General features: G+C 48.7%; 2 protein-coding genes across 4 annotated transcripts in view; one reads left to right on the top strand and one right to left on the bottom strand.

Annotated features, from left to right (window-relative positions):
- The window catches only part of LIPG (lipase G, endothelial type), a 28,314-nt gene extending 8,002 nt beyond the window's left edge, over positions 1-20,312 (bottom strand). The window contains exons 1-8 of one of the 3 annotated variants that reach the window (XM_002757228.7): positions 19,949-20,312; positions 16,937-17,118; positions 14,533-14,712; positions 12,919-13,030; positions 6,396-6,617; positions 3,059-3,301; positions 2,244-2,364; positions 795-1,013 (exon numbers count right to left, since the gene is read on the bottom strand). In XM_002757228.7, the coding sequence (XP_002757274.1) occupies positions 795-1,013; positions 2,244-2,364; positions 3,059-3,301; positions 6,396-6,617; positions 12,919-13,030; positions 14,533-14,712; positions 16,937-17,118; positions 19,949-20,045 (1,376 nt within the window). In that variant the 5' untranslated portion in view covers positions 20,046-20,312. Of the gene's footprint in view, positions 1-794; positions 1,014-2,243; positions 2,365-3,058; positions 3,302-6,395; positions 6,618-12,918; positions 13,031-14,532; positions 14,713-16,936; positions 17,119-19,598; positions 19,665-19,948 lie in introns of those variants that run through there. The other 2 variants (XM_035271028.3, XM_078348120.1) reach the window with 2 other exon arrangements.
- LOC144579063 (uncharacterized) lies at positions 19,781-22,510 on the top strand. The gene is made up of 2 exons (XM_078348121.1): positions 19,781-20,697; positions 20,795-22,510. The coding sequence occupies exons 1-2, from the start codon at positions 20,371-20,373 to the stop codon at positions 20,984-20,986; spliced, it is 519 nt and encodes a 172-aa protein (XP_078204247.1). The 5' UTR covers positions 19,781-20,370; the 3' UTR covers positions 20,987-22,510.
- The last annotated feature ends 369 nt before the right edge of the window (positions 22,511-22,879 follow it).

Raw genomic sequence — 22,879 nt, 5'->3', positions numbered from 1 at the left:
GGAGAAAATGCCAGAGAAGGGATAAAGGAGGCAGCTGCCTCCGCCCATGCCAAGGCCGGCAGTGACCTCTCTGGAGGTCACCTGAAGGGCTTGGTTAAGGAAACCCTCCCCTCTTGACAAAGGTCTCCAGGCTTCCCTGGCTTCTGTTTAGAAAGAAGCCTGCTCAGGGAGTCAAGTTGCAGTGTTAGAAGCTGATAGAAAGGTCTGGATCTTTTATGCTAGGCTTGGGGTTAAAAGAAATGGGAAACTGCCAGCTAGCATGGCACAGAGGATTCTCTGTTATTTGCAGTAAGGACCGCTGCCCCACATCCTTGACTTAGAACCTCTGAAGGAGAGGTATAATCATGCTCTGAAAATCACATGCTGGGGAAAAACCAGACCCTCCCACAGACCTCATCCGTGGGGGCTCCCTGGACGTGACACTCCGGTCTGCTCTGGTCAGAAACAAGCAAAGCCTTTTGTCTGCACGGACACCACAGTAAACAGATCAACAAGGCAGCACTCCTAAAAAGCCTGGTCCAAGAGAAGCCCCCCTCCTTCAGGCTGACACAAGGCCTGGCAAACAGAGCCAGGGCTGAACTCCCGCCTCCACTGGCCCACCCCTCTCAGCCGAGAGCCTATGATCAGGGCATGAGATGCACAACAGTTGGCAGAAGACTTGATCTGGAAGTCACTTGTCCTTGGGAAGGTGTTTAAGGTTGTACCTGCATGCTGGAGGAAGGACTGAGGATGGATACGGCAAAGGAAAAGAATGGCAGAGGCACAGCCAGGCAGAAGGAGCAGGAGGCACTTACTTCCTCTGGGTTTCCCCAGACTTCACCCGGATGCGCCTGATATGCAGCTCCTGCCTGGGGTTGCGGGGTTGAGACAGGTAGCTGCGAAGCTCCTTCCACAGGCTGTACCAAGACTGAGAGGTCCCCTCCCAGGTGAGCTGGATCTTCAGGAGGTCTCCCAAGTCCTCCTCAGTGTAGACCAGGAAGGTGTTGGTGGCATTCTGCTCGATCTGCTCCACTCTACAAGTGAGAGAGAAGCTGATCTCACTCCCCTGACAGCTGGAAAACTGCCACACTGTAGGGTGACAGTGGCAGTAACAACCACACACAGGAGAGAGACAGTGTGAGCCCTTCCCCCACCTCTAGCCCTCCACATCCCATGATCAGGACCAAGGTGGAAGCTTAGATGTGCTCCACATGGGCTGAGCTAACTTTGCCCACAGCACCCCAGCTTCTTATCAAAACCATTTCTGGGCACCCCTCCACCCCATTTGTGCTACTTCCTGAAGAGACAGGACGAAGAAAGAACACAGTAAGAAAACACAGCCTGGAGCAGCAGCTCACACCTGTAATCCCAGCACACTGAGAGGCCGAGGCTGGTGGATCACGAGGTCCGGAGTTCGAGACCAGCCTGGCCAACATGGTGAAACCCGTCTCCACTAAAAATACAAAAATTAGCCAGGCATGGTAGTGGGCACCTGTAATCCCAGCTACTCAGGAGGCTGAGGCAGGAGAATTGCTTGAGCCCAGAGGTGGAGGTTTCGGTGAGCCAAGATCACACCACTGCACTCCAGCCTGGTGAGACTCCGTCTCAAAAAAAAGAAAACACAGAAAAGTCACATCCACACTTAAGTGCGCTGTTTTGCTCAGCTCACAGGCATCTGTCTCCCCCAAACTCCTAGCCACTTCCTGTCTGACTCTCTCATTTGGCTTGGCCTGGTTGGCCTTGCCCCATTTGTGCAAAAGTGTGTATGTATGTTTATGAACCTGGTCTCTCAGCTAGACCCTGAGCCCTGAGAAGTGAGCTGCTTTGATGATGTTTCATCACAATCCCAACATGACTTGGCATGACACTTTGTCCCTGGTAGATATTCAACATATATATATACAGATCGCTACACACCCCTCCACAGCCGCCTCATGAGGAAAGGTCCAGGGATGACGTTGATGAAGTTCTAGGTTGCCTGAAGCCTCGTCAGGCATTGCCTAGAATTAAACAGGTTTCTGCCCTGCTGATCCAGCAGCTTCTCATGCTGCTGATTCATCCCAGGAGCTTTCCTCCCAGAAACCTGAATCAGGGCTTGGTGGAGCGAGGACCACAGAGGCCAGCCAAGCCACCTGGCTCCTCCCCAAGCCATCGGACTCCACTCTCCTGCGTCCTGCACTTGTTCACACACTCCCTTGTGCTCTCTCATTCTCAAACCAACCTGTTACCTGTCCCAAACCCAGCAAGGGAAACTGATGACTTACATTTCCAGTGGCAGAGTCTGGGAATCTGCATTAGTGCCATAAAGGGTGACATAAAAGGTGGGCTCAATGTCTCTCATGTTCTTGTAACTGAAGACATGGATTTTCATCTGATAATGGTAAACTGCAGAGACAGCAGAACAAAGATCCTTGTAACCCTTGCTTGTCATCAGAGGACAACCCCTGACCCAAACTGAGTCGCCCAGCACAGAGATTTTAGGACTGACATTCTTTTGGTTGAGCCCAACCTGAGCCCCCATCTGCTCTTGTTCTGTCCAATGCCATGAGGCCACTGCAGTGTAGAAGAAGGAGCCCTGTGCTTGGGAGTTAGATCTTTTGAGGATTTTCACTTCCCTACTTTCTAGCTACATCCCCCTGGATTAAGGCCAAGGTATTAACCTCTCTGAGCCTTAACTAAAATAATACCCACAGTACCCAGAAAACCTTGTGATTGTATAGCGCATTACAAAAATGTAACATGTCATTTTGGTCCCCTGTTCATCTGCCTCGAGTTTCTTACGATGATCAAATGAGAAAACAAATATGAAACAGCTTTGAAAGTTACATCCAAGATAGAAACTTAAGATATTGATATTGTGATCATGGACTGATAGCCACATCAGAGAAGGAGTCTCCAATGTTTATTTTGCAAAGATTCCCCTTCCTAGGACATGCACAGTGTAATCTGATTTGCAATGATTTGATTGAACTATGCTGGCCACTTCTCCTAGGCTGGGACATGCCCTGCTCTGTGATGTAGTATTAAGAAGGAGGTATTTAGGGCCTTCCTCAGGGACACTTGAGGGACTGGAGGTTACCTCTGAAAGGCATGCCCGCCCGGGTCTTTAGGTACATTTTGCTATTCCTCTTGTTCCTCATTTTCTTGGCATTGTAGCCAATGCTATTACAACGGTTCTTGCGGCAGCTCAGGCAGATCCCCTTTTTGAAGCGGTTGGAGTCAGTGCACTGGAAGGCAAAGCTTGGCTTGTCCTGATTCACCAGGGAGTCAACAAAGAGGTGGACGGCCCGTTCATGCTCACATTTTACCACCTCCGTGATTGCTGGGGGTAGGAGGGACAGAAAGCATGCAGGATGAGCCCTTCTCGATGATTAGACACTCAAACAGTCAGGACCATACTCCTCATCAGTGATAGCTGTTTATTGATGCTGTTAGTATTTTCATGTAATTCTTCTGCTTGTTTCCTTTTTGTTTTGAGACAGGGTCTCACTCTGTTGCCCAGGCTATAATACAGGGGGACAATCACGACTCACAGATCACAGCAGCCTCAACCACTGAGGTTCAGGTGATCCTCTCACCTCAGCCTCCCCAGTGTCTGGGACTACAGGCACACAACCACCACACCTGGCTAATTTTTGTAGTTTTTACAGATACGGGGTTTCACCATGTTGCCCAGGCTGGTCTTGAACTCCTGGGCTCAAGCAGTCTTCCCACCTTTGCCTCCTAAAGTGCTGGGATTACAGATGTGCGCCACTGCACTTGGCCTCTGTAATTCTTAATGTCCAGCAAGGTGCTAGGCTCCCATTAAGATGTAGAATTTTGGCCAGGTGCGGTGGCTCATGCCTGTAATCCCAGCGTTTTGGGAGGCCGAGGCAGGTGGATCACGAGGTCAACAGATCGAGACCATCCTGGTCAACATGGTGAAACCCTGTCTCTACTAAAAATACAAAAAATTAGCTAGGCATGGTGGTGCGTGCCTGTAATCCCAGCTACTCAGGAGGCTGAGGCAGGAGAATTGCCTGAACCCAGGAGGCGGAGGTTGCAGTGAGCCGAGATCGCGCCATTGCACTCCAGCCTGGGTAACAAGAGCGAAACTCCATCTCAATTAAAAAAAAAAAAAAAAGATGTAGAATTTCAGGCAATTCCTGCTGCCTAATTGTTCACGCTCTTGGTGGGAAGACAGCACTAATACACACAAAGCAATAAGGAGCAAGAAAGTGCATATAATAAGCGCTAAGTAGAGTGCGGCAGACCGGCTGTGCAGCAGGAGTCACTCCTTCCTAATAGGGCTATACAGTCACAAATGCTGCCAGTGAATCAGATCCTAAACATCGTCTCATCCAGGGCTCAGCAAAACATAGCTTGCAGGCTGGCTACCTCTTTTTTTGCTTTTTGTTTTTGTTTTATAGACAGTGTCTCATTATGTTGCCCAGCTGGCCTCAAACTCCTGGGCTCAAGTGATCCTCACCTGAGCCTAAGCAGTCCTCCTGCCTCAGCATCCCAAATAGGTGGGACTACAGGTGCACCACACTATGCCTGCTGGCTACCTGTTTTTGTAAATAAAGTTTTATTGGGACAGTCACCCTCATTTGTTTATGTATTGTCTATGGCAACTTCTTTTTTTGAGATGGACTCTTGATCCCATCACACAGGCTGGAGTACAGTGATGTGATCTCAGCTCACTGAAACCTCTGCCTCCTGGGCTCAAGTAATTCTCGTTTCTCAGCCTCAAGTACCTGAGGTTACAGGCATGAACCACCACACCTGTCTAATTTTTGTATTTCTAGTACAGATGGAATTTCATCATGTTGGCCAGGCTGGTCTTGAACTCCTGACCTCAGGTGATACACCCACCTCGCCCTCCCAAAGTGCTAGGATTATAGGCATGAGCAACCATGCACAGCCTGTCGGTGGCAACTTTCATGCTATATCAGCAGAGTTGGAACAGATACAATACAGCCTGCAAAGCCTAAAACAGTTACTGTCTGATGCTTTAAGATGTTTACCAAACCCATCTAGTCCAAGCCCTTCAATTATAGATTATAACCCAAAGGTCCATGGGGGTGAGGTAATCTGCTCAGGGTCATAGAGACAGTTGCTTACAAAGTTAGGCATACAATTTGGATTTTCTAATCCAGGTAATTTCAGGGATCTTACAAAAAATTTGGCAAGGCCACCCCCAATCCTGCCTCGTTGGTGCTGGCAGCCTTAAATGGTATCATCCGGCCGAGTGCAGTGGCTCATGCCTGTATTCCCAACACCTTGGGAGGCCGAGGCAGGTGGATCACCTGCGGACAGAAGTTTGAGACCAGCCTAGCCAAGGGGGTGCAACCCCATCTCTACAAAAATACGAAAAATTAGCTGGGCATGGTGGCAGGTGCCTGTAATCCCAGCTGCTCAGGAGGCCAAAGCAGGAGAATTGCTTGAACCTGGGAGGCAATGGTTGCAGAGAGCCAAGATCCCACCATTGCACTCCAGCCTGGGCAACAAGAATGAAACTTCATCTCAAAAAGAAAGAAAGAGTCTGTCTTTTAAAAAAAGAAAAGAAAAGAAAAAGAATGTCCACAATATGTTATTACACAAAAAAAGAAAATTGAAAAAAAATAAAGTTGTAGAACAATGTGAGTTTGGGAAGGAAATGTGCATGCCAATAAATTTGCAAAGAAAAAATACTAGAAGGACCCACACAAAAGCATCCCTACTAGCTACATTTGAAGAGTGGAAGTAGGGCTGGGAGGAGGAGCGCACTTTTGCTTTATGGAAGTCTATAATGCTTGATTTCTTTTTCAACAAATGTGTCTATTGCTTTTGTCATAAAAAGAAATTAATCAGCCAGGCATGGTGGCTCACCTGTAATCTCAACATTTTGGGAGGCCAACGCAGGTGGATCACCTGAGGTCCAGAGTTTGAAACCAGCCTGACCAACATGGTGAAACCCTGTCTCTACTAAAAATACAAAATTAGGCTGGCATGGTGGCACATGCCTGTAGTTCCAGCTACTCAGGAGTCTGAGGCAGGAGAATCAGTTGAACCAGGGAGGTGGAGGTTACAGTGAGCTGAGGTTGCACCATTGCACTCCAGCCTGGGCAACAAGAGCAAAACTCTGTCAAAAAAAGAAAGAAAAGAAAAGAAGAGAGAGAGAAAGGGAAGGAAGGAAGGAAGGAAGGAAGGAAGGAAGGAAGGAAGGAAGGAAGGAAGGAAAGACAACTGTGACCTTAAAGTATGAGAAAGCAGAGTAGAAACCCCTGGGTGAGTTAGTCTTGGAGGACAATGAGAAACATCAGAACAGCGCTGGAGGGCCACTGTGGCGGGAGGTGAAAATAATGAACAAGCAGTGCCTGCAGCACTGAAGGCTCTGGCTGATGTAGAAAGAGATGGGACTGAGTCAAACACAAAGCAGAAAAGAGGGAACTCACTTCCATATCCAATTGTTCCCAGGACATCGTTGAGTCCACAGCCAGGCTGGAAGTCACCCCCGTTGGGGTAGATGTCAATGTGGCCCACAGGCATCTGAATACCAATGCTCAAGCCGAAGGAACGTGTGTAGGTGTGGAGGACATCCACAAAATCCGCATCGTCAGGAGAGAGCCTCTTGTGGATATCTGCCCCCTCAAACATAGGCCCAGCAGGGTCCAAACCTGCAGCAGAAGCGGGACCAAACCAGCTATGTCAGGCACACCAAGTCAGTGAGTCCTGAGTCCAGTTAAGTCTCAGTGTGCAGAATGAAGATGCCTTCTGAACCCAGCCTGGAGAATCCGGACATGGGAAGCATGGAAGAAAACAAGAAACCCATTTCCAAATGTTGCATTGAACTTAGCACAGAAAGTCAACACCAGAACAAAAGTATGCCAAATTGCAGGGTTTATTGCCGGCCACCACGGAGGGCTCACGTCTCTCCAACCCGTGGCCAAGAAAGAAGAGTGACAAGACCTTTTTATACCCACAAAACCACCTTGGGAGTGGGGGTGAAGAGTGGAGATGGGGATGAAAGCTGTCAATCACCTCCTAGGCTGAGACAAGGGTGAGGGGGCTCCAGATATTCCAAGGGCCAGGGGACTTTTGTCATTCCGATTGCCACCTAAGTGGTTTACAGAGGTCCAGGTAAACATTAGTTTATACATTATTTGGACAGGTGTGGGGTCCACATAATTTTAGGTTACTTGGCGCCAGGATGGAATTATCTGGGGGTGCTTACTTTGGTAAACAAAGGCCAGCAATTCTGGCAGTTACAGATAAGAGAAGGTATGCAGCTTGTCCTCTCTTTGCATTTTGCAAGGTAATCTTAGTAGTTTACAGAAGCCATGGCTAATAGTCATTGTGAGGAGAATGGAAACAGTTTTCCCATTTTAAAATGGCATTGTACTGGTTCTAATTCTAGGCCAGCTATATCACACATATGCAATGGACCCCAAGACATCATTGGGTAAATTAAATCCTATTGCTGTGGAATTGACCCTTTCTTCTGAAGCCTTCATGTATCCCGACACCTCAGCCAAACCCCATAAACTAGCCACAAGGTTCATGCTGCCGCCACACAGCTCCAAGGAACTGCTCCTGTTAAAACTGAAGCAGTTCTAGAAAGAACTGCCTGAAATGTAGCCATTTGTCCCATTCATTCTGCCACTGACCACCTTTCATGTCCTTAATTTAAGCAGAATTTTTCCAGAATAACTAAGCTGCCTATATCCTTCTGGAAGGAAAACCCAGTCTCCCCAAACTGAGCTATTTGTGTTTGGACTTATTCTTCCCCTTCCTTTAGTTATGAGCCAGGCTGAGGGGTGGAATCATGAGAGAGAAGAGGATGCCCAATACTCTGAGAATCCATACATCAGGCCTTCAGAATTGCTCTATTTTGCAGCCACAGTGAGAAAACCTTTCTGCCTCCGAACGTTTTGTGTTGAGCAGGCAAGCGGCACTGTTGAGAGCACTAGTTCTCATATTCGAAACTGTACAAATAGCACTGGGCACTTGTTAAATTCCACCATACAGCTGCACAAAGTTCTGGAGGGACATACAAGCAACTAGTTACCTGTATGTCTGTGCGCTGGGGAGAGGGTGGGTAAGTGAACTGGACAGGTAGCCAGAACAGTAAGAGAGACTTTTCACCATCTTTTGATTTGAAAACTGCATTGATGTAAAACTGTTCCAAGAAAGAACTTGCAAAGTATAAAAATGCAGATTCCCAAGTCCTGGCCTCCTAGAGATTCTGATGATTAGACATGAATTACGGAGCCTAGAAGTAGATATTCATTCCCTAGATGATCCTAAAAGTAGGTATTCTGTGGACCAAATATTGAAAAACTTTGTGCTTTACTATCATTTATAAGATGGAACCTGAATTTATCCCTTAATTCATACAGTCCACGTGAGATCTTAAGAGACTGAGTGACCATCAGTATTAGCTACTGCTACCAAGCCCAAGTAATTATGGGAACCAGATTTATCCCAACCAGAACAGCTCTTTGCCCCACAGGCACACAGGAAGGACCTGGAGAAAGTTAAGAGACAAAATATGCCAGAAAGGAAGGGCCTCTGGAACAGTGGTTCATCACTACAAGTGGTTTTGCCCCCACAGGGGACATTTGGCAATGCCTGGAGATGTTTTGTTGCCCCCATTCTGATGGAGAGAGCTGCTGGCATCTAGCTGGGCCAGGCCAGAAATACAGCTAAGCATCCTACAGTGCACAAGTCAATCCCCCTGAATACACACGCATGCACACACACACACACACACACCCCCCATACCAAAACCTTACCTGGCCCCAAATGTCAATAATGCCTAGACTGAGAAACCCTGGCCTCGAAACACCAAGACTGGGAGGAGATGTGACCTGTAGGAGTCCTGAAAGGAGGAAATGGGTAACTGAACCGTGTTCACCACCCCCCAGCACATTAGAACCAGGGAGCCCATCGGGAGATTTGAGAGGGTCATTTCAGGATAAACAACAGGCAGAGCTACTGTCTAGAGTGGACAGTCCACTTGCAGAACTCATTACTCATGAGAACTGGTAGAGGATGAAATGCTAAAGAGTTTCCAAAAATTTAGATAATGTTATGTAGACAGAAAGGGTGCCCAGGCTTCTTGAGGGTTCAACCCTAGCTCAGGACCCAAAAGAAAGATGGCACAAAAGCAGCGTCCTCCCAGAATAGCCCACGACAACCCATTTCAGAGGTGGCAAAAAACACAGTACTGATACAGTGGCCTCTCCCTGCCTCTCACCATGTCCCCTGGAGGAGAGAGAAAGAGAGAGCAACATTCTGCTTTGCAATCAATACAAGAGAGAGGCTCTTTACTTGGTGTGAACAAAGGTCCCCACCAGACAGTCAGTGCCATGGAAACCAGGCTGTGCTGAAGGAATGCCAGAAGCTGATGGGGTTTCACAGTCTGGCTGGTGGGCAAGGCTGGGCCTTCACCTACCCAGCCAGAACCTGCCTGCCCTGCTCTGACTGTCCTTGACACATATCTATGGCCCACAGATTCAGGGGCACAGTGGCACATTTAACTTTTTTAACTAGGGATGAATGAGAGGGAAAACTGCCCCCTTAAATAAAGGGGAGATAGAGAACTCCTGCTTTTTTCATTCAGTCATAGACTCCTCCACAGTTGCTTTGTCCAGCAAATGGAGCACACACACATGCACGCATGCAAAACTTCTAGGGCTGCGCCAGGGCCTGCTATAAGTTCAATACCTACTTTTTTTTTTTTTTTAGACAGGGTCTCACTCTGTCACCCAGGCTGGAGTGCAGTGGCACAATCTCAGCTCACTGCAACTTCTGCCTCCTGGGCTCAGGTGATCCTCCCACCTCAGCCTCCTGAGTAGCTAGGATTACAGGCATGCACCACTATGCCTGGCCACTTTATCTCTACCTACAGAAGAGAGGCAGCATAGCACAGCAGTGAGGTCATTGGGATCTGGAATCTGACAGCATGGGTTTGAGACCCAGCTCTGCTGCTTATAGGGCCTAGGATAATGGGCACTGTACTTAATCACTGAGTTCTAGTTCAGGATTGCTATGTGGCTCACAGATAGCATAAAGTAGCTGTCACACATGAGGTATTTGACATTAGCTAGCATCTAGCCTACACATACTGGACACTGAATCCACATTTCTTGAATAAATACATCTGCTTACTTACCTGTTTATAACAAACAAGACGCAGGTTCAATTACAAAGATATGACCTCTTTCCTAGTATATCACAGACTTCTCCCGGAAGCCTAAGAGAGTAAGACTCTAGCAAACCACATCTACACCCTCTGGCCCAAGCAAGACCGGGGTTCATGTATCCCCTTGCAAGGCCCGGGCTAAGACCGCCTGGTGGCCTTGGCATAGTGCCATCACTGGACGCAGAACCCATGCAAGCCTCAATCCATCCTCTTACCAGTTACAATCACCTGGTCCACAGGTCTGTGAGAAGTTACCAACTAAGGGGAGAGAAGAGGACATAGCCTCGTCCATCAGATATGCACAATAGCGTGTGTCAGGTAAGTCAAATAATCCCTGGGTGCTGCTTGGCAGCTGGACAGAAGCCAGACCCCTGCTCTACAGAGAAAGGCCAGAGGGAAGGGGCTGTGCTCAGGGCATGTGGGCCTCAAGCTCCATGCAAATATCACAGAGCACTAATTAGCATTCTGCCTGGCTCCCCTACCATCCTCTAGAGAGAAGCCCTCACCCCAGCAGATGCCACTCAAACAGGCAGCGGAAAGAGAGAACTGGAAAACTCTCTCCCTAGCCCCATCTCATTTCAGATTTAGAAACAGAAAAAGGCAGGATCTGCATTTTGTCATTGTCATTGACACCGTGGCCTGATTCTGGTGTGTGCTACAATTTGAACTCAGCTGCCTGGATCTGAAACATCACACCTATCATTCAGGAGCTAGGAAGAGGCCCTCAGACAATGGAACCGGAGTGGCTTCAGGCAAAACTGCTTTGCACCAGCAAGGGGTTAAGGAGCAGTCATGGGTGGCCACATAATCATAGCCCACTTTGGGCAGCTCAAGCCCCATAGTCTTGGAAATCAAAAATAAAGCTCTCAAGCTAGGATGAATCAAATCATTGGATCAGCAGGCATGTGCATGCATGCGTGTTGGTGTGTGTGCAACGCATGTACTAGATTCAAGCCCAGGGACAAGGTTCAGGAGAGCCAGGAAAACCTCACAAATGTTCTCTTTAAAATTCTACCATACCAGCTTGTCACTGAAACCTAAAATTCTACCTTTACCAAATCATTATTTAGCTAAGGAATCTCTTCTACCTGAGTTTTGTTTTGTTTTTTGAGACGGAGTCTTGCTCTGTCACCCAGGCTGGAGTGCGGTGGCATGATCTAGGTTCACTGCAACCTCCACCTCCCAGGTTCAAGCAATTCTCCTGCCTCAGCCTCCTGAGTAGGTGGGATTACAGGCACGCACCACCACACCCCGCTAATTTTTATATTTTTTGTGCAGACAGGATTTCACCGTGTTGGCCAGACTGGTCCCAAACTCCTGACCTCAAGTAATATGCCCACCTTGGCCTCCCAAAGTGCTGGGATTACAGGCATGAGCCCCTGCACCTGGCCTGAGTTTTGTTTTAAAATGAAAATGCTGCAGGGAAAGGAATTGTTAGATTTTTTCTTCTAGGTGATCACCCTTAGTGTCTTGGGAGTGAGGTGGAAGCTAGAGGTGAATATAAATAAAATAACACTGGAAGGAGGAAAGAAGTTCAGGGAAACAAATTTACCATTAATTTTAGCATAGAGGAAGCTTTGGGTATATACTTGAGGGGCCCCAAAATGAGAAAGAAAACATTTTACACTTTTCACAATCATTAAATGATTTAATCCAAACCCTCACATTAAAAGTCAGTGAGATGCAGTTTTCAACATGGAAAATTCAATTTTCTATTGGCCCCCTGGGGACTAATATCAGAAAGGTCCCTTTTATTACAAAGTTGAACTCCCCATTCTAAATTGGTAGCTATCATTCATAAATATACTACCTTATAATATGGGAAAGAGACTATTGGGAGACAAGATAGAAATCAGAGGCAGAGGCCGGGTGCAGTGGCTCACACCTGTAATCCCAGCGCTTTGGGAGGCCAATGTGGGCGGATCACTAGGTCAGGAGATCAAGACCGTTTTTGCCAATATGGTGAAACCCTGTCTCTACTAAAAATACAAAACTTAGCTGGGTGTGGTCCACGTGCCTGTAATCCCAGCTACTCAGGAGGCTGAGGCAGGGGAATCATTTGAATCTGGGAGGCAGAGGTTGCACTGAGCCGAGATCACACCACTGCACTCCAACCTGGTGACCGAGGATGACTCTGTCTCAAAAAAAAAAAAAAAAAAAGAGAAATCAGACGCACTGCACTCCAGCCTGGATGACAGAGTGAGACTCCATCTCAAAAAAAAAGAATTCAAACTAGAAACCTAGAATCCAGTCTTCATTCTTTCCCCCTGAGTCCTTGGGTGGAGACCTGAAGTGAACACCCAAAAGCTTTGGGGCAGGACTCCATCAGCTTCTGCTCTTGAGTTATTAGCTGTTTGCCCCTGGGCAAGTTGCCTCACCTCTCTGTGTCTGTTTCCTCACCTGTTGGACTAGAACAATGGTTTTCAAACTGTGTTCCCTGGTGCTCTGATACTCTGAGATGCCTCCAGGGAAAGGGAAACCCCACGTTGGCAAGGCTAACACAACCCATCACATACCCACCCTGCTTCACCCACAGCAACCCCCTCTCTCTCTGCCTCATATATTGGGGGACTGTGCAAGTTCAGTTTGAAAACAAAGGGTCCTGTGACTAAAAAGAACATTTGGGAAGTTTTGGATTAGGTGTTCTCCAGGTTCCTTCCAAAGCTAACCTTCTATGACTCACTCCACTGCCTCATTTGATAGCATTCTGGTTCAACACAGCTGAGGGATCCCAGCAATCCCCAGCTGTTAGTGATGGAAGCAGAGCTCACCTGTGATCCGGCCCACCGTTCCTTTCACGAAGTTGCCAGCATACCCGGCCACATGTGCTCCAAGGCTGTAGCCGATCAGGTGGACATTACCGAGAGAAAATTCATCCTTCTCCTGCAGAAAGTCACCAAAGTATGTGGGCAGAAGAGCAGGGTCTGGAGCCCCCAGAGTCAGCAGCAATTCAACAATTCAATCACTGTGCAGGAGGAGATGCAGGGGCCATGGGCACAGACTCCCCAGGGCCCCTCTGGCTTTGCTAGTGATGCCATATATGTGGGTCACAGCCAGCTTAAGGGATGCCAAAAGGACTTGGTGTCACTGTAAATGTTAAGCACGGGGGCAGGGTGGAGGGTATGACTAGAGGCTGAATACCTGGCTGTTTCCTACATGTTTTCCATTCTTTCTGGCAGTTTCTAAGAGAGGGGAGGGTGGCAAGGTGAAAGCTGCCTTAGTCACTGGAGACTGCAGTGTCAGCCACAGCCCTCAGCAGAATGCCCTCTGCCTGCCCTCTTAAGTCCTGACCTCCACCCAGCCCCGGGAGCTGCTGACTTCCTCCCCAGAAGCCCACCTGGGACCCCAGGCTTGAAGCACTGTCCCCTGTCAGAGCACTCATTTGGGGGGTAAGGAGGTAACCCCACGGCTTGGGAACCAAACTCTGTAGAACAGCTTAGACAGAGGACAGAGGGATTACTCAAGAATCCTGAGCAGAATTCTACCAGAATTCATCCCACTTCATGGGAATAAGGAAGGCCAGCCAGAATGACCTAGATAATGATGCTGCTTCGACAGGGCAGCCTGCCCTGCCTTCTCCCAGCTAAGTCCATTGATCTCAGGCAAATTATTAACCTATTAAAAGTAAATAGGCCAGGTGAGGTGGCTCATGCCTATAATCCCAGCATTTTTGGGAGGGTGAGGTAGGCGGATCACCTGAGGTAAGGTGTTTGGGACTAGCCCTGCCAACATGGTGAAACCCCATCTCTTCTAAAAATAAAAAAAAGTAGCTGGGTGTGGTGGCAGTTACCTGTAATCCCAGCTACTCAGGAGGCTGAGGCAGGAGAACCACTTGAACCCAGGAGTTAGAGGTTGCAGTGAGCTGAGATCATGCCACTGCACTCCAGTGACAGTGAGACTGGGTAACCGCGAGACTCCGTCTCAAAAAAAAAGTAAACATAAGACTTCAAGATCTGTTTTCTACAATTCATATTTTAAAAGAGGTATTAGGCTGCATTTTTGAAATAACCCCCTCCCCACCCTCAGCACAGCCATGCTTCAGAGGCAAGAGCAGGCTTTGTAGGAATTTCAGATCACAAGCCTGGCCTGGTTCCTGGTATCCCCAACCAACCTAAGGGCATCTGTTTCTAAGATCAGGAAGGAACAACTCATAAGGCCAATTTTCAGCAAATTAAGAAACAGGAAAAATCCAGAGATCTGTCAATAATTAAAAGGCTTTAGAAAAGTCCCAGCATTCAAGTATTCCGAGCAATACTTAATTCAACAAAACTTTTAATCCTAAAGATTTGAAGTTCACAGCAACAGATGTATGATCTGTATTTCTCAGGAAGACTGTGGTTTGAGATCCTGCTGGCAACAGGAGACTCCCCCTCAGCCCCCGGTACCTGCAGCCAGTCGAGCATCCTGGCAATGCTGCGTCCCACCGCCCTGGTGTTATTGACCGCATCCGTGTAAAGCTGGTGGGCCAGGGGGAGCCAGTTAACCACAACTACATTGGCGTCCCTCTCTCTTGTGTGCAGGGCTGACACGAGTTTGTGCAGCCAGTTTTCAAAGATACCACTCATCTGCAGAAAAAAGTGGAAGTTATTTTTTACTCTTCTTGGTTTCAGTAAGTCCTAAACAATATGGAATTCCATTCTATATGACCCTCTCTCCGGCTAATTTTTATTTTTTGAATCAGGGTTTTGCTCTGTTGCCCAGGCTGGAGTGCACTGATAACAATCTCAGCTCATGATAGCCTCAAACTCCTGGGCTGAGGCGATCCTCCCACTTCAACCTCTAGAGTAGCTGGGGTTACATGCACACACCATTTTTTTTTTTTTTCTGAGATGGAGCCTTGCTCTGTCACCCAGGCTGGAGTGCAGTGGTGCAATCTCAGCTCACTGCAAACTCCACCTCCTGGGTTCAAGTGATTCTCCTGCCTCAGCCTCCTGAGTAGCTGGGACTACAGACACATGCCACCATGCCTGGCTAATTTTTTGTATTTTTAATAGATCTGGGCTTTCACTGTGTTAGCCAGTATGGTCTCCATCTCCTGACCTCGTGATCCACCTGTCTCAGCCTCCCAAAGTGCTGGGATTACAGGCATGAGCCACCGCGCCCGGCCAATTTTTAAATTTTTTGTAGCAACAGGGTCTCACTTTGTTGCCCAGGCTGGTCTCAAACTCCTGGGCTCAAGCGATCCTCCCATATTGGCCTTCCAGAGCGCTGGGATCCAGAGCCACCATGCCCAGCCCCCAGCCAATTTTAGAACCTGCACATTGGCTGCTCAGAGACCAAACATTTGCACATGAGCAGGACCAGCACAGGCAGAACCACTATGCAGGTATTTGTCTTCCATTGCTCTTTACATCACCAGTATTTCCCGTCAAAACTTTCCTAGTTAATGTCCTATACTGTTGCCCCCCTGTCTGCTAGGGCCACTATGAGATATGCTTTAAGGGTGATACTGGCATGAGGCTGGTCTGAGTCCCTGTTACAGGCAGACAAGTGGCCTGGTCCATCCTTCAAAGGCAGCTGGGGAGGGTTTCCCTGGAGAATTAGGTTCTCTCTTAGAGATGCAGGGAGATGCTGTCTCCTAGGTGAATGCGGAGTTAACAAGTGACCCCTTCCCACAACCCATCTCTGCCATTCCTCTTGACCCCAGAGTAGGGAAAATCTGTCCCTGGAATCCCAAATTACAACTCAAAACATATTTTCCCACAGAAACAAAGTTATAAATGGTGACTAGTCCAGTTGTAAACCTATCCACAAGCACACTGTCAAATAAATAGACTTTCTGTGCCCAGCCTGGGAACCCAAACGCCACTTACAATCTTGCTTCTATGGGAAACTGCTGTTCCAAGTTCCAAAAAAATTACAAAAGAACTTTCTGGAATGCAACCCATTTGTAAGTCACAGGCAGCTTGTATTTGCATTTTGACAGGGGGCCTTAAAAAGATTCAAACATATGATTCCGATTGTAGGCTATGTGATGAGCAGGGATGGACAGGCTCTTAATCATCTCTGCATCCATCAAAGTAGGTAGGCACCAACCCTCTCCTGCCCCTGACCGCAACCGTGGATCTTAGACCTAAAGACCCCAAAAGCATGTAACAGATATGAATTTCTCATCATTAAAAGGAGACTGTCCCCTTCCAATTAGTCCAGGCAGAAATCTGCTCACTTAATAGTGCCATTTCCCTGCGGACTGTCATTATATGAATGAATAGATCCCTAGCTGGTCAAAAGCTTCTGAAGCTGAGCACTAAAGCCCTTTTTTGTTGAAGTTTGTCATGGGCTTTTCAATTTGAATTGCTCAGCTAGGACACATAAAGAGCCCCAGTGCCTTTAAACGGAGCTATCTCTATGCAAACAGGAGGGCACCATGCCAAGGGCAGCCGGCAATCCAGGCCAGCTGGCTACTCACAGGTTCTTGGAGCCAGTCAAGTTGCTTTAGTTAAGCTCAGCTCTCACGGCAGGATAGCCCCTTCCAGGCAGTGGTTGACCAGCATAATTAAGTGTAATTAAAGGGGTCCTTAAGAGCCAGTGGAGCTGGGCTGCTGCCCTCAAGAGAGCCACTTTCTGAAAGCCCGTTGTGTGCCAGCATTAATACTACCCTGCTGGAGTCCAGATTGCCCCTTAGCGAATGCCCGTTACATTCTTCACAGCTGTCTGAAATACAAGCAGCCCACAAGGAAACGGGGGAAGAGGGTTTGGAATCTGGAAACACCAGAATTCTTTCTAATTGACCAAAACAAAGGGAATCAAATCTTGTGTAAAGCCGCCGACCTCCCTCCTGGGGCTCACCGTCCATCCATGAATGATGAAAAAGGTTTTAGCTGTCATGTTGAAACCACAGTCTTCTAAGGGCTGGCTGTGCCCAAGGGAGAGGTAGCATCCTTCATGCTCTGGGTCTTTGGAGGTGCGGAGGTTAAACCTCACAGAGGGTTTGACCTCAGCCTGTACAGCTTTGGGTTTGTAGATCTCATCTGGGAAGAAAGAATAGAATGTGGGTGCATCTAGCAGACTTGGGGAGTGAGAGACCTGGGGTCTGGTTCTATTTCAATAGTGAGCAAATTGCTTAAGCCTTCTGGGTTTCAGTTTTTATATCTGCTGAATGTTCCCTTTTCACCTCCCAGAGAAACTGTGAAGGTATTATAAAAAGGACATCTCATCTATACTTAATGTGTATTAATTAGTCACCAGTATTAATTATTGTCACTCTGAAATAAATAGGTCTCTCTCCTGCTTTTCCCTTTCTTTCCTATCAAAAGGAGTTCTCCTTCCTTCCTACTTTTAGGGCATGGGTCCTCAATTCTTTTTCTGAAATGCTTGGGACCAGGTGACTTTCAGAATTCAGAAGTTTTCAGATTTTAGAAAGGCATTATGGAGCATATACCATATATTAAATAATGCTGCCAGTGTGGTCTGGGCTATCCCCCCAGATCAAAAACCCTAATATTTCTGCAGAGAAACACATAATCACTCACATTTCAGGGCAAGCATAATCAATAGCCTCCTGTCATCTCAGGCCAGGTTCTTGCTGCCTAATGAGTTCAGATCAGGTAAGGCCAAACAAGCTCTTGCTGCCAAACGAGTTACCAAACACATTTTCCAATTTTGAGAGATTGCGCGTTTTGGAATTGAGGTAAGAGGCTGCTGATCTGTTGGAAAATAGGCTTCCCCTAGTGTTCCCACCTAGTGAACCTCAGGCATCCTCAGTGCCCTTTCTAGTGGTGGCATATGCCAGGCATTCTTCCAGTTTGTTAAGTGAATGACTAAAGCCATGGAGAAACTCCTAAGAGCAACAGAATCCCCCCTTCCAGCTTCACTGCTCATGCACAGTGTCACCTGGGAGATGGCCCTGCTCCCAAAGTGAAGCTCATGTCACTGATGGCCCCTGTGGCTTAACACTAGGTAGGTGCTGGCATCATGACACTGTTTCAGAAAGTCATACATGGACCCACCCAGCACTCTTACAGCCATCCTGGATGCATCACTGGATAACGGGCCAGAGAGTAATCAAATCTATTACCCAGCAGGGAAAGATGCCAAATGACCATCTTGGAGTTAATTTATCTCAGAGTTAAGAAGCAAAAGGAAAAAGGATACCAAAAGGAAAGAGATATATCGGTGGAGAGGGTAGAGGGAAAGGAATGGGAGAGGGGGAGAATGCAGCAGATGGAAGAGGGATAAGGTTCCAGAAAAGGCTGCTGAATGCACATGAGTAGAAATCAGGTTAACTGTCATGAAAGTCATGAACAAAAGCCCCAACCAGCAGAAATGTGAACCACAGGCATAACGAGTTCGACAACTCCCCAGCTTCTACACAGATAGCCACTCACGCAGAGACCAGATAGGGAAGTCTAGGAGAAAAGGAGGCTGCTGGCTTTCTGAGACAGATCTGTGGATAAACCTGCATAAAGACAAAGACTCTTCCCCTTGCCATCTGACCAGCTCTGACCACAAAGTTCTCTAGCTGCATCTGTACTACTTTTGGCCTGGTCACTTCAGCCTCTGGAACTTTCTGATTGTTCTTCACCCAGATGTCCTGGTGCCTCCTTCTCTCACCCACTTCAGCTCTTTGCTCAATGGCCAACTTCTCCACAAGGCCTTCCCCGACCACGACCGCATGGTAACATTGCGCCACCTTCCCCCACCAGCATGCCCACCTTCCTCCTCTGCTTGATTTTTCTCCATAACACTGAGCACCACTGACACTTTAATCAGCGCACTGCCTGTTTTCCCGCCACTGAAAGGTAAGCATCACAAGGGCAGAGATTGCCATCTATTTCATTCACTGCTGTCTCCCCTGCTCCCAAAATAGTGCCTGGCTCAAAGTAGCCATACAGGAAATAGTTTTTGAAATGAATGAAATGACTCACACATACTCAGAGGCATGAAACACAGAAGTTAGAAGGAACTTAAGCATTTAACAGGTGAGGAGCCAGAGATGAGACCTGCCCCAGGCAATGCTTCTTGTTAGCACCAGAGTTGGAAACATGATGAGTTGAGCCAAGCTTTCCATTCATTCAGAGACCCCCTCCCACACATGCAGAAGCAGACACAGACCTTTTGGCACAACCTCAGCAGACTAGGAGAAGATGAGATGATGGGATTCAGTTTAGGGGCTCTCCAGCCCTCCCCTGCTTAACCAGCTGACTTAGTTCTCACTCTGGGTGACTGACTGGCTCCCCCAGGGCAGGCTGCCTTCACTGGAAAAGACTGCCATGCAGATCTCAAGAGGAAGAAAAGCTAGAAGCCAGAAGGAGGAAAAGGAAGAGGAGTAGGAAGAGGAAGAATGGGGGAGCACAATAGTGTTGAAGAGGAAAAGGCTGGCAACCTAGGGGAGTAAGCCCTGCAGCTTCTAAGCACAAGTGACCTACTGGAGGCTCCCGGCAAGCACTATTAAACCACAGCCTCCTACCCTGCTACCTGAACTTTCTAACAACCGTCTTGCCTCTCAGACCTCCAGGTTCAGGCATCAGGACAAGGTTTCAGAGCTGCTGGCGGGCCACTGGGCTAGCTGGACAGCACCAGCGCAGACTGAGGGAGCCATATAAGGAAGGGGGTGGGGGAGAGAGGGCTGGGAAGAGCCAGTGCACCCTGCCAGCCTTTCCCTCTTCATGACTTGCCCGGGAAACCTACATCAGAAGCGAGGAGAGACAAGTGGACTCCAAGGTGGATTGGAGGAGAAATGGGCTGCACAGTGGGAAAGGAAGAATTTCAGAGGAGCAAGGAGGGATTGAAGAACCGGCAAGACAGAGGGGATCCAGCATAGAGAAGTGGCTAGGGGGAATAAAAATAAATGCACGTTACCTTCCAGCCGTCCCTCTGGATCAAAAGATGCAGGGCTCCCTGCAGCAAAACAACAACAGAGGCTCCAGAAACAGAGCAGAGGAACGGAATTTCTCATCCTGCCTTGTCACAACCCCTCCCCCGAGAGAGGAGTTTTAAAAAACAAAAACCACCTCTCGGTGTTTCCAGCAGTCCGGGCTAGTAAGACCAGAAGTGGGCAGCCTTCTCTCGACCAGGGGCTGGGGGTGCTGGACGTGGAGTAAGTGGAAAAGGAAAATTTGGCCGCACGGAGCCACCGGCAGTGGCAAGGAGCGAGTGTGAACGGCTTGCACCAGAACCAGATCTGCCCTCGCCCGGAGCCGCCGAGAGGCTAGGGCTCGTTGCTGTCACACTCCTATAGAGGTAGTTTTTTAAAGTATGGGAGTCATCTGACCCATCGCCAGATGGTGATTTGCATAATTTATTCCCGTCTCTGGACTCTGATTGGTCCCACCTTCGCAGACGCCGGAACCGAGATTGAAGAAAGTTTGAATGAAAGAACTGCACACTCACAACGTGGACGCCGCACACTCGGCCTAGCTTCCTCCCGGGCCCACTCCGGCAGCCCCAGCTTTCTCCCACTGCCCTACCCCGGACCCCTAGAGCCTCCTCTCGCCCCTGCCGCCCTAAGTGACGGGGGCGGACATTTCCCCGAAACTCTGCTCCCGCTGGGGACGCGATCCCTGAAGAAGGAGATCACCCTCTCCAAGGCGCAAAGCCACACACTCTCTGTGAGTAGTGTATCCGCCCCCCGGGCCGGGAGTCCGTCGGGGAAGAGCCACCTGGTCATCCCCTTTGTCCTTCCCTTCTCCTTCCCGTCGCTCCCAGCGAGGGCTGCAACAGGTGCAGACTCCGCGGCAGCACAGTAACCCGGAGGAACAAAGCGGCTGCGGGCTGCGGCCGGCGCTGGAGGATCGCACAGTCCCTGCTCCAGGTCCTCCCTCCTCCACTAGCTGCAAAACTCCAGGCGAGCCGGCCAGCTTCTCCGAGGCGATTCTCTCGTCCACAATACGTGGGTGATAATGTATCCGCGGCTTAGAGATGTTGGGAAAACTAAGAGTTCACATAGCAAAGCACTTAGCGGGGCGCAGGGCGCAGGGCGCAGGTCGCGTGGCAGGCGCTCTCCTACGGTGGGGTGGAGGGCCAGAGGAACACCAAGCGACCTCCTTAAAGGGATCAGAGAGCCGAGATTTGGGGTCTAAGAAGCGTAGCCAGCGCCCGGTGTCGGCCGATGAGCAGTAACTCCTTGGTGAGTGAAATCAAGCACCTCCTTTCTCTCTTTTCTCCATCATTTCCCCCCGGCTCTCCTTCCCTTTATGAATGTGGGTCCTGGGGCAGAAAGCAGCTAGCAGAGGGAGAATTTGGCCCAGAGTCTGCGTCTGGCGCTGGGGAGCGGGGACTAAGTCCGGAACACCCGCGGGGCGGCTGCGCCAACAGCCACTGCGGACGCAGAGCGGGTGTGAGAGGCTGAGAGGCTGCATCCCGCCGCCCAGCCTCGCTCCAGCCGGGAGGAGCCGGCTCTTCAAGGCGACACCCTTGACCGCGAGTAACCCTGCAGTGGCCCAGAACAGGTCCTTCCCCTACCTAGGGAGGCAAACCCTCGAAGCAGCCCCGCTCCCTGCCTCCCCAGCGTGGGGGCTTTAGCTGGAGAAACCTGTGTGGGGAAAGTGAGCTGGGAGCCAGCAGTTCCTGTTCCGACCTCCCCTTGTTACTTTTGTTACTCCAGCAGTTAGCAGAGCACTCTTTGTCCCTCCCGTGTGCTATCATTCATTAGCAGGACGCAGGCTGGGGTTAATTTTTGACTACAAAACTCAACTGTCTGTATGGGATGGTAAATGTCATCCCCAGATATGTCGTTCCCACTCTCTTAATTGGCAAACTATGCAGACATAGGTGTGTGTTATCTCCATTTTACAGATGGGAAAACTGAGTCATGGGGACAGGCTGCAGATTTGAACAAAGTCTCAGGACAACCTGAGTCATGGGGACATGCTTCGGATTTGAAGAAAGTCTCAGGACAACTCTCTTCTCTGTTCTAGGTTTGATTTGGTCAATTTACCTTTAAATGTGAGCCCTTGGCAACCTGGTTGCCATCTCTTTAGTGGCTGAGGCAGGGGGTAAGCTGTAGTCAAAAATCCTCTTCCCTAGCCCTGGTAACATAGAAAGACACTTGTCTCCACACACAAAAAAGGTTTTTTTAAATAGCTAGGCAAGGTGGTACTCCTGTGTGCAAGCTATTAATACTTGGGAGGCTGAGATGGAAGGAATCCTTGAACCCAGGAGTTCAGCGCTACAGTGTACCAGGATCACACCACTGCACTCCAGCCTGGACAACAGAGCCACAAAAAAAACTCCTTCCCTGTTCTGAGTTGCTCACAGCCATGCTTCCTAGATAATTAACTAGATAATGTGGAGGGTGTGTCTTGAGAACCTTTGTCATAGGTGAGATACCCCCACAGAAGCTAGGGTATTTTGCAGGGTATTTTTGCAAGGTAGTACTGCAAAGTTGGTTATCCTGCCTAGAAAAAAAAAAAAGAAAAAGCTGTGTTTTACAGTTTCAACAAAAGCAACCTCCATTTTTTAACTGCCAAAGCTATGAAACCATTCAGGTTTGTTATTACTAGTTGGTTAGAGTGCCCTCCTGTGTCTCTGCATTAAAATATTGTCTGAGAACTTTCAAAGGACATCATGAAATTATAATTGTAGCATTAGAATGTATGACATCAACAGTTCTGCTTCATACTTCCTAGAACAAGATCTGAAGAGACTCCCATGTGAAGGAGATCCAGCTGAGGGGTCTCGGTGGAACTTCCGCTGTGTTGCAGTCAAAATGTCAAAGTCTCAGGCAACACAAGGAAAGGGTTCCAGTCATTCTTACTTGGTAGCTCAGCATCTAAAGACCCTTCCTGGCCG

Source organism: Callithrix jacchus, chromosome 13 (genome assembly GCF_049354715.1).
Source record: "Callithrix jacchus isolate 240 chromosome 13, calJac240_pri, whole genome shotgun sequence".
Classification (NCBI taxonomy): Eukaryota; Metazoa; Chordata; class Mammalia; order Primates; family Cebidae; genus Callithrix; species Callithrix jacchus.
The sequence above is the reverse complement of the archived record's forward strand: the minus strand, read 5'-3'. Positions and strand labels throughout refer to the sequence as shown.

Bases quoted from the DNA above. Each gene is read 5' to 3' on its own strand.
- LOC144579063 (XM_078348121.1), top strand. From the start codon at position 20,371: ATGGTGATTTGCATAATTTATTCCCGTCTCTGGACTCTGATTGGTCCC. The intron at 20,698-20,794 runs GTGAGTAGTGTA...CGTCGCTCCCAG, and splicing joins CGCAAAGCCACACACTCTCT to CGAGGGCTGCAACAGGTGCA.